General features: G+C 47.5%; 1 protein-coding gene across 1 annotated transcript in view; it reads right to left on the bottom strand.

Moving 5' to 3' along the window:
- ARID3B (AT rich interactive domain 3B (BRIGHT-like)) overlaps positions 1-8,389 on the bottom strand; it is a 27,390-nt gene extending 19,001 nt beyond the window's left edge. Inside the window, exon 1 of the mRNA XM_008937210.1 lies at positions 7,742-8,389. Within this exon, the coding sequence (XP_008935458.1) occupies positions 7,742-8,335 (594 nt within the window). The 5' untranslated portion in view covers positions 8,336-8,389. The remainder of the gene's footprint in view (positions 1-7,741) is intronic.
- Positions 8,390-10,826: the final 2,437 nt, after the last annotated feature.

The raw sequence follows: 10,826 nt of genomic DNA, 5'->3' as shown, positions 1-10,826 counted from the left end.
TCCTGCTGGAAAGTCAATTATCCAGTGAGTCCCATCAACTGAAAGATATTTAATGGGGGATTATTGCCACTTCTGTTATGTCAGCTGTTTATTACAGCAGATCAATTCCCAGCCCTCTCTAGGAAGAGATCTGAAGACTAGTTTTGTCCATAGGAAGATTTATCTGGGTGTCCTTTGCTAGCAGAGATTAAAAACATAGGGTTCTTTTTGCTAATTACAGTAAAATCCAGCTGCTCCCAATAGCCCACCGACTGTTAACTCAGCTCAACAAACCAAGGTGAACAGTCAGAATAAGAGATAGTCTCCTCAAGAGGCAGCAGCTATTTCCCATCCCCAACTTTATGCGCTCCAAGGCAATGTGATTTGTAGAGGGTTGAGCTGCTTTCTTCTCAAGTTTGTGTTTGGTTATAAATCCAGAGGGCAAAGCTACTGGTGGTGTTAAACCGTGTGCTTCCAGAAGCAAAACAGTTGCTTTCATAGGCAACTTCGGTCATGCTGAGAGCTTATTCCGCTACATTTGAGGACAAGGAGACCATCTTCTGCTGCCAGTGGGTTTGAACTCGCTAACATTTCCATGAACAAAACTTTTAGTGGGGTTAAAGACTCTTTAGAAGTTATTTTACTTGTTCCATCTGAAGAAAAAGGGCAATTAGAAAAGAATGATGAGATTAAGGATTGTTACAGAGAATAAGCAGAGTACGCACACCCTAATTCCCATACCTCCACCCCGAGAGTACAGAAGGAATGCTCCCCCACACCTCACTAGTGAAAAGGAGCTTAAAGAAGCTCGCTGAGGCTACCAGGGGTTTGCCATATGTCCAGAAAACAGGCAGAGATGGAATCACCTGGCGTGACACAGAGCAATCCGAGGTGAGAGACAGGGGAGGGCATTAAGATTTCATCCTGGACGGCTGGAAAGGTTTACACCCAGCCACCCCTCTCCACTTTAAGCTATCAGGAGAGATAAGGAGGGGGCTGCTCATCCACCCTGGTGCAGTCAGCGAGGGAGCACCGGAATGACACACAGGCTGCAGAAACACGGGGACAGAGCACAGGTTTGGCTGGGTAGCAGAGTCCGCAGAGTCTCAGGGTAGCCTGAAATGTCAGCTCAGCAATAAAGCCTTATTTATTCAGAGGACAGAGCCCAAGCACCAACAGGCACTTTTCCCAGGCCTCAGCTTTGATCTTGAGGGGCTGTTCTGCTCGCCAAAACCTTTGGGTCTATGCCAAGGCTACAATCAAAGACACCAAATATCAGCAGTGGTCAGAGTAGTGACCCGGGCACAACTCTGTACAAATCAGTAAAAACCCCACAAAGCTACTGAAGCAAGAGATGTTCCATATGTAGAACAAACTCCATTTTGCACAGCAAGAAAGCTCAGCAGGAGCTTTGTTATCAAGTTCCTTTCTCTTCCTCCTAGGAAAACAAAGTTCCCCTATGCTGAGAAGCCCTCCTCCATATAAACAGCAGGAACCTGAGAAATCAATATATCCTCACAAGTCATTAAAAGACCTTTGTATAAGTCATGCAATAGTAACAGGAAGGAAAAAAAACACTGTTCAGAGAGGCAGGTCACTCTCTGGGGAGCATCCTGCCTTCCCCTCCACCCGCTCCTACCCAGGGAATTTGCTGATGCCAAACAACCAGCCCTTGCGTTACCACAGTCAAGGACTGATCTGGCTTCTTGCAGAATAAAAGGTGGCAGAGGTGGCACAGGCTCCTCTGGAACCCCAAATGCAAAGCCTGAGCAGAAAGGCAGAGGTGTTGGGAAAGGCTGCTTCCCTTCAGGGGCTGCTGGCAGAGCCAGGGAATCTTCCCCATGCCACAGACACACCTCGGAGGCCATCGGAGCTCCTCTGGACCACCCCCTCCCCGAGAAGCTGCAGGCCTGGCTTCAGAGGCAATTATATCTGGAGCTATTTTAGGATTACTCCCTAACCACCTGGAATATCTTATTAGAGGGAAGCTCAGATGTCCAGAGCAATTTTGGTTTCCAATCCCCCATTCAAAAGCCAGAGTTAACCCTGAGTTGCCAAGAAGCAGGCAGAAAAGGAGATGACAAATCACTTCCCTGCTTCATCCAGCCCATTCTTTGGAGGATATAAAGCTTATCAACAAGCAGCCTCAGCCCCTCCCTGCAGGACATCAACCTCTCAAATATCAGCACCTCACACCTTTGTCTCTCCCAGACACTTCAAAGTATCAAAACTTCATGCTCAATAGGAAAAGGGAAGTATTAAATGGAAGCTGAAGAGCAGCTCATCAGCTCCTCCTCCAGCTGTGCCTGTACAAAATGCTGTTAGCATGCAAACAAGGACACAGGTGAGAAATTCCAAATTTCCCAGATCATTCCCTTCTCCTTCCCACCCCAGATTCACACAAGTACTTGAGAGGGGCTCAGCTAAAGCCCACGCTACGAAGTCATATTCAAACGGCAGATCTCTGAATTGGAGAGAACCCACTAAAGCTTTAATGTGTAAAAGAAGAGAAATAAAACCTTAAAATCATTGTGCACCTCCTCTACTGCACATCTGCAGTTTTGACAGATTTTAGGCTTAGGGACTGGCTAAATGTCAGAGTGGAAAAAAAAACAAAAACAAAAACAAAAACAAAACACCCCATGGGTTAACTGAAAGCACTGACTCAATGAAAAGGTACAGGGGCAGCAATTTCAGGATTATCAGAGAATCCACAGAAATTCCTTTTGTGGGTAGAGTTAAGCCTTAGGAAGTGAAACAGATGCTATTATAAAGAAAACTGTTGTACTACAAAACGCTGATAAGATCAGGACTACTGCCCTGAGCTCCAAGTTCTCAAGCATGGAGAACCAAGTTATAATTACTGCATGCACAAGCTGCCTGGTAAAGCTCTGCTGAAACTGGAATAAACCCTTCTCTGTCTAATAACAGAGCTCAACTCAATCACTACAAGCTTCAAAGTTGGAGTTTGAAAACATGTTAGGGATTTCAGGAATGGCAGGGAGGGTGGGGAAGGAAAGGAAAAGAATAGACTGAAGTTAACAGATTAATTATATTTTTTTATTAAAGTATCTTTTATGTGCTCCCATGACCTAGTGACTGCAACACAATTCTTTGCCAAACAGGAATCTGCTTTCTTATCCTTAAGGAAAAGTTTGACTCTTTGTGAATGACTCCTATTCACAAATACTCAGAGGAATTAACTAAAATCTAAGTGACAAGAAGATTTGTTCAGTGCTAGATGGTTGTGGGAAGAGAAATTGCTGCTGCCATACAAGAGGCTCAGATTTACCTTGAAGTGAGAAAAGCAGAATTGTAAGAAGACAACACATTTGAGCTCTTTCCACCTCCTGTCTCCAGTGTTAGCTCCAGTTTCTGTAAATTGGTACCAAAGGAGATGAGCTGCAACTATTCATAAAGATAAATTTAGCATGCAAATAAATCCTAAAATGAACTGTATCTTCCCCAGGATACAAACGAGCTCCCCACTCTGCCTCCAGCTACAGCCCAGTCACTGCAATACGACACAGCCTTGATGAAGCCCATGGAATTGCCTCTTGAGGTGAGGAGCTGGGAGAATTCTCTGATGTCTCTTTTGTGGTTCTCCCCTCCCATACGTTACTTGGCATGTTGACTGAAAAAGTGGCTTTGACACTCCAACCACCAGTGTTGCAGTTTGTTACACACCAAGTGAGGTGGTACAGTAGAAACAATCACATGGGTGGAGACTTCATCAAAACAAACCTAACCCCTGAATTTCAAGAGAAGCAACAATTGGCAATTTAAGAATTATAATCTGTTCTTGCAGAAGACAGCATTCAGTAAAAGAGAAACCAGGCGTCCAATATCAGCTGTTAAAGAATTCTCCTCCCACTACACCATAAAAAAAGTACCCAGTGACCCACATTAGGAATTAAAAGTTCAAGCCATGAATTGGGCCCTGGATATCTGAAATAAACAGATGGTGAAAAATGCACCCTGTGAAATGCAACATTTTTATTCCTGGGACCTTCGCCCCCTCCAGATTAAAGAGTATCTCCTGAGCAAGACCTCAAGCCACACACCACTTGAGACACATACTTCAGGTTATGGAATCTCAGCCACTCATTCTTAGAGCCTAGAGCAAAAGCAAAGTAATTATTTTAAGCTGACTTATCTCAATAAGCACCGTGACCTTTGTAAAAACTTAGGTCAGGATTTTCAGGTGATTTTGGAGAATCTAACACGAGACATCCCCAAAACAAAGAGCACAAACCACTCTCTGGAAGTCAGAAAGCTGCTGTAGGGAGACTTACCTCACGTGTTTTAAGAAGGCATTAAATACCAGCTGATGCCTGAAAACCTTGCCTTTATTTTTACATTCCACATGGGAATGCGGGTCTCGATGTGGGTGCTGGAGTAACAGTCCGACAGGACTGCTCCCGGCACTGCTGCACACAACACCGGCCCCGAGTGGAAGAGCAGCGAGACGGTGGCTGTGGTCCTGCCTCTCCCACCAGGCTCTCTGTGGTAACCAGAGCCATCACCACGCCATGCGAGAACCCGCAGGGCGAGGATCCCACACCCAACCATCTGCTAAAAGCAACGTTTGCACCCGCAGGATTAAAAACTCGTTTTTCTTCCAGGACAGACAGCCCACAAACGCCCTTTTGGAAAGGGCGATGGCTTGCAGGGGACTCGAGCAAGTCCGAGGAACGAGCTGATCACACCCCCCATACTCCCCCCCCTCCCTGGGTCTTCTTTTGGGATTGCAACTCCCTGACAAGCAGCTCCACTCCCTTGTTGTTTTGTGCTGACAGGATTCCCACCGCCCCTGTGTCATAAGCTGAGCCAGCTCTTTTGTCTGCTGGCTTGTTCTACAATTATTTACTTGGCTGTCCGGGCCAGAACAGAATGGGACTTCATCTCAGCAGTTGTTTCCACCTTTCTGCCATCTTCATGCCACATACCTTCCAGGCAATCTTAGCCTTATGCTTTCAAGAGGCATTTTTCTCCAAGGGCATCACTTTTAGAAGAACAATCCACACTTGAAAGAAGAAATAGAAGTGACTTCTCCCCCCACCCCCTTCCGCAAGCAACAGCCATTCCGCATACCACAAATGCTCCCAGAGTGGAGCTAGCTGGAAGCACTGTGGACTGACTGGTTATTAGCCTCCACCTCAACACAAGCTCAGGAAAAAAAAAAAAAAAGACAAGTTCAGGAGTCATTTTGAAAACAAAATGCAGTCACTTCTGCATTTGAGCCTGTTTTTTTCTGCCTAACACAACCGTTTTTAGACAAAGACCAAAAGAAAAAGTCCAATATCTTTAAAGTACGTCTTAGAAATGAAAAATTTCAAGCAGGGCTCACACAGTGCCACCATTAAGCACAGAGAACAATGTGGACAGCCCCCAGCTGCACACCCATTTTGGTCACCTTAACAATTCTTTCCTGCCCTCCCACCTCAGTTTATTCCTCCTGGGACCACCCCCTAGTTCACCAGCTCAGAACTGGTATGGTGCAGTTAAATTTTTACTCCCTGGTATGCAGCCCGTGCTGGTGAATGCAAACAAGTTGATCTGTAATATTTACCCTACTCAAGGTGAATATACCACACCAGCATCCCAGGCACTGGGCGCTTCGGGATGGCCTCTTGAGCACGCTGAGGCACCTTAATGATGTGGCTCACCGGTGTGACTACAAACACAAGCTGTGCCTCACCAGACAGAGCATCTAGCCCAGTATCCAGACCATCTAGCCCAGTATCCCCATCTGAGAGTACTTCAGAACAACACGGGAATCTGCCCCCTTTTTCTGCCATGCTTTGCCACCCTCCAGAACTCCTGCAACACACCATATCCCTGGCTACTCCTTTCTAATCTGTCCTTTAACTTGATACCCATGAATTGCTCTGAATTCCTTTCTTTACTGCTGTAGTAGCTGCTTCCCCAGCAGCGAGGCAGATTCACACAGCAGCAAGAGTTTTTCTTTTAGTCTTGCTTCCTGCACTTTGGCCTCCAGAGTAAGTAGGGTCTGAAACCAAACTAAGCTGTATCCTACAGCCAAAATACTCCATTACCACTGGAATGACCAAAATAATTGGATCAGTATCAGTGCCTGGTCTGTAAAATAGTATTTTTATTAATTCTTTTTTGGCTATTTGACATCAGCTAACACCAGTTCCAGCATGCTTATGGTCATTTGGCTTTCCAGAACAGGGCAAACGACCTAGGAATCAAGCCTATTAAATCAGTAAGATTCACAGGACCCTCACAAGATAAGCAAGCACTGGAAAGAAACACAATAACATACTTTTTAGCACTGGCCAAGCTGGACATAAACCACCCAAAGCCTAATGCAAAGGTTTTGTTTTGTTATAGAAAGCAATCCCCTAAGACCAGAGCCCTGCCTACTCTTCTCCACCAAGAGACCTGAAAGAGGAAGTTTTCACCCAACACTCCAGTAAATTCTGAAGCAATTTCTCTAGCAACTGCCCCCTGACTGACATACCCACCTCATTTCCACTAGCCTTTTGTTTACAGATGACTGGCCCCGTAATTCTGTTTTTTTTTTTGTTTTTTTTTTTTTTTCAGCCCAACCCCTCTTGAGGAGCAAGCAGAGAGAAAACAGCAGCTGGTTGCCTGCTACACCCCGTGCACTGTGCCGACAAGCTGCACCAAGAGTACAAATGCCCTTCACGTGGCAACTTCGAGGAGTTCCTGCCACACTCATTGGTGTAGAAACACCAAACTGGTCCAGTTTTGTGGGAGCAGCTGTGCCGCACTAAACAGAATGGGAGAACTACTAAAGTTCCCTGAACTTTAGCAGTTCCTCCTCAAACTGCTGCCTGTGGCAGCATAAACCAAATCTTCTTGTGCATGCAACCACCAGCTGAGGTAAGAGCCTGCCCTGAGCACCCACAGCAAACTTTCCAACATCTATGGTTCACCAGCCACCACAAAGCAACTCCAGCTTTATTATTTCAGTGGGTTTGCAGAAGGGAAGGAGAAAACAGCTCTGGTTTTGCCCACACAAGGTTTCTCAGCTCAAAGAACTTCATCTGAATCAAAACCTTAACAGTTATGCTAACAGCTGCAGCAAGGGACAATCAAATTCAACTTTTTAAATTATTTAAGCCATGCAGTCCTTTGGCTCAGTGTCTCTGTAAGTCCATTCAATTCAGGTCTATCAATACAGCATGTAAGTGCTACGTTAACCAAAATACACACAATCAAGAAAAGAATTCTTGATCCTCTGGCATTCATCTAAAAGGAGTAAATCTTTATTCAAACACCAAATTAACCTCCTACCAAAACCAAGCAGTAGCACAGCAGCTCCTTCCTCCCAAACTGTGAATACAAGGTGGCTCTGCTGTCTCACAGGATGAGTGGCAGGACACGTAGCCCACCACAAATCCAGCTGCATCCCACAGGCCTTACACAAAGGACTTATACATGTCTGTGAAATGACTCCAGTGAGACATTGACAGGTGAGTGTCTGCACCAAAAATAAATACAACACCAACCTGCTGCATTCTGAATGGTGAGAGAGGGGAGAAATGAGCCAAAGATCAAACCTCCACCTCCCCAGAAACGTCCTGACAAGTTGCAGTTTCTGCATCGTTAGCTAGAAACCTGCATCTGGAAAGCAGATCGAGTTCTTTGGAAAATCTCTTTCTAAAAGAACCAGTGTGGGAGAGGGCAGCAGCCACGCTGGGCTACAGACATCCTTGCTCTGACCGAATCCAGCATTCTCACTGGGGGAAGGAACGTTACCACTGACCTGTTTGAGCTGCTCATCCAACCGCCAGCTCTGGCGTCCGGACGGGGAACCGGAATACGGTTGCTTAGTAGTGTCTTTACCCTGCTCTTCTTTGCCCTGCTGTCCCCGCTGGTGCCCCAAAGGCGGGAGAGGATTTGAGGTAGAGGCCACTCTTTGGTTGTGATGGGCGACTTTGGGAGCGTGGAAATATTTCAGTGTGGAGCAGGTTTCTTTCCCAGTCACATTGGCTCCATCCTCCAGATCACCACCTTCCAACCCCCCTTCTTCCTCCTCCTCCTCCTCCTCCTCTTCTTCTTCCTCCTCCTCTTCATCCTCCTCTTCCTCTTCTGGCTCCGAATTCATGCTGCTCTGATCAAAAGCTCGCGTGGCTCCGGGTGCAGGCGGGCCTCTGGCCAAGGGAGCGACGGCGGAGCCGCCCGAAGCCCTGCCAGATGTGGCTGCTAGGACAGCCTGCTGCACAGCCAGCTGCTGTGTGTAGAGCAGCTGGGCTTCTCTCATCTGCCTCTGCTGTCTCTCCCTGGAATCCATCTGCAGAGGCGGCTGCTGCTTCTGCTGCTGCTTCTGCAGCTGCTCGACCACAGCTTCCAGCTTCATCCCGCTGTTCGCATGGCTGGGAAAAGAGCGGGGGGCGGTTGTGGACTTTATCTGGCAGGGTTCAAGCCCCGACCTTGGGAGATTGGCAGAATCTGAAAGATAGACAAATATTTGTCTGTATGAATATAAAATGCTTTCATCTTTTTCCCCAGGAAGAGGATAAATAGAGTGCAAAGCCAATACTCTTTCCTGTGCAGGAGACCGTGAAACAATCAGCTTCATGTTTAACAGCCTCAGGCTCAAACTTGCATTCAATTTTCAGACTGTTTAATTGTATTTTCAAGCTGAACACATTTGCTATAACCTCACTTTCCTACACCCCAAAGACAGAATCCGAAATGCCTTTTGTCCACGGTCCCAGCAGCTCAGCTTTTTGCCAGAATCCCGCCACTCTCCCTAAATAATTACTTTTGAAATGTTAAACCTAGCATCTAGGGTTTGGTGCTTCTGAGAATACTGCCTTAAAAGGAGATAGCAGGGATGAGACGCTCGACCATATTTCTATTAAAAAATGGGCAGGAATTTATCACACACTGGTTTTCCCTGAATTCTTCTCAGCTTTCATTACATTACTAAATTCTTTATGCTTTATACATCATTCTTAAAAAAAATCCCAGCTATATTTAGCTACTATTTTTCCCCAGGAGAGCAAGAGAAGAGTACAGTGAAGACCATTGTAGCCCAAAATTGAGTGCTGAGCACCGAGCGGCTCCTGCCTCAGCTTCCCAGCACATCTCAAGCCCTGGCTGCAGCTTCCCTTCGATTTTTCCCAGCCAAAGGACCCGGGAGCTTTCCCAGCTCTCCATTTTGACCTGCCACAAGCCCCTGCTGAGCCAGCACTAGCCTCCCCTTGAGCAAAGAGCAGCAGAAACACAGCTCCCACCTACTGTAAATCCCAGAAAGACAACTACAGCTTTAATCCCCAACCATTACAACTGGCGCGTGTATTTTGGACTTTGTGTCACAAACTGGACCTGCTGAAAACAATGGTCTTTCTTATTTTTTTTGTTTCTTTTAGGTAAAAAGAAGCTTAAGCAGATCCCACTCCCTGCCCTTCAAGGTTCACTGATATCAAAATACAGTCAGCTTGAAGAAACAAAGGAAAGGCCAACTACAAACAAGCTCCAGTCTCCTGGCCACCTCCCACCGCCCTGTTTACAACCAGCGCTGTGCTATTCACACCGCATGCCTGAAAAGAGAGATTGTTTTGCCAAGGTTCCTTTTCAAACCAGCCACGCTCCTGTCCTAACCCAATTTACCTACCAGGTCCTGCTTTTAAAAGCGACAGACAACTTTCCAGCATCCCTAGCACCTTCTGAGTCTTCTTCCAAGGTGCTCAGACCGTGTCTCAAACAACACGCCCGCAGGCTACGACACCCACCTCATTATTCTTCCCCTCTGCCAGCTCTTCCCTGTGCTAAACAAGGAGCCCCGAATGAAAAGCCCGGGCAGGGCATCGGCGTTTTTACCTAGCAGGCAACAGCATAGCTTTAGCTTGCAAATGAAACGATACGAAGGGGATTAGTGGTTTGAATGTCAGGAGCAATAATGCATTACCTGGCAGCTGAAAAGAGCCTTAGACTCCTTCCGAAGGCACAATACACCATCTGGCCTGGCTCCACGCGCCCCCCCTCCCCGCCAGTAAAGCAACAATGAACCGCCGAGGGTGTTGCAACAGGCTGGAGAACCTCCAGCCCACACCTTCGCTGGAGACTGTCGCACCTGAGGTGTCGCCTCTCCCGCCCCGGGGGGACGAGCGGTTACCGCACACCTCGGGCAGGTCCCTGCTGCTCGGCGAGCACGCCAGCAGGCACGCCTCAGGTGCAGCAGCACCCTGGCGTGTCGTGCCCTCGTACTCCCCGGAGCTCAGGTAGGGCGGCGGGTTCCGGCAGGAGGTTTTCAGCACGGCTCAGCACAAACCTCTAGAACGATGAATTTGGGGCCGGGCGAACACGCCCTCAGCAAGCATCGACGGCATTGTGGAGAGGCAGCCAACTTTATAATCGTTTTTAAGGCAACGAGGGGACAGCCACAGCGATTAAGTGGCAATTAAATTCCAGTATCGGGACAGAGGTGAAGATAACGACTGCAACTAGACCCGACACGTTAAAGCGTTCCGGTTTTAAAACCCATTTTATCCCTCACCGCAGATATTTGCTTACTTTTCGCGTCTCTCCCAGCTAAGGCAGAAGCAAAAGGATTCAGTTAGAACCTCCGGGTCCTAACACAGCAGCCTTTGTGCGGCTTTTAATCCCTGGGAGAGCACTTTAATGAATTAAAAACGCCCTTAATTGGGATTTGTAACTAGCTCTATTAGCAGCATTATCTGGCGAGAGCCCGCACCCGGCCAGGGCAAGAGCTTTGCCGAGGGACAACCACCTGAAAGAGTTAAAGGGTGAGCAGAGCAGCCGGGGCCAGCCCGGCTCCGTGCCCCGGGGCGGGGAGCGGCCCCCCGGGGCGGTAAACAACCCTATGGCTATCCCCCTCCCCC

Source organism: Merops nubicus, unplaced genomic scaffold (genome assembly GCF_000691845.1).
Source record: "Merops nubicus isolate BGI_N331 unplaced genomic scaffold, ASM69184v1 scaffold37663, whole genome shotgun sequence".
NCBI classification, from domain to species: domain Eukaryota; kingdom Metazoa; phylum Chordata; class Aves; order Coraciiformes; family Meropidae; genus Merops; species Merops nubicus.
The sequence above is the reverse complement of the archived record's forward strand: the minus strand, read 5'-3'. Positions and strand labels throughout refer to the sequence as shown.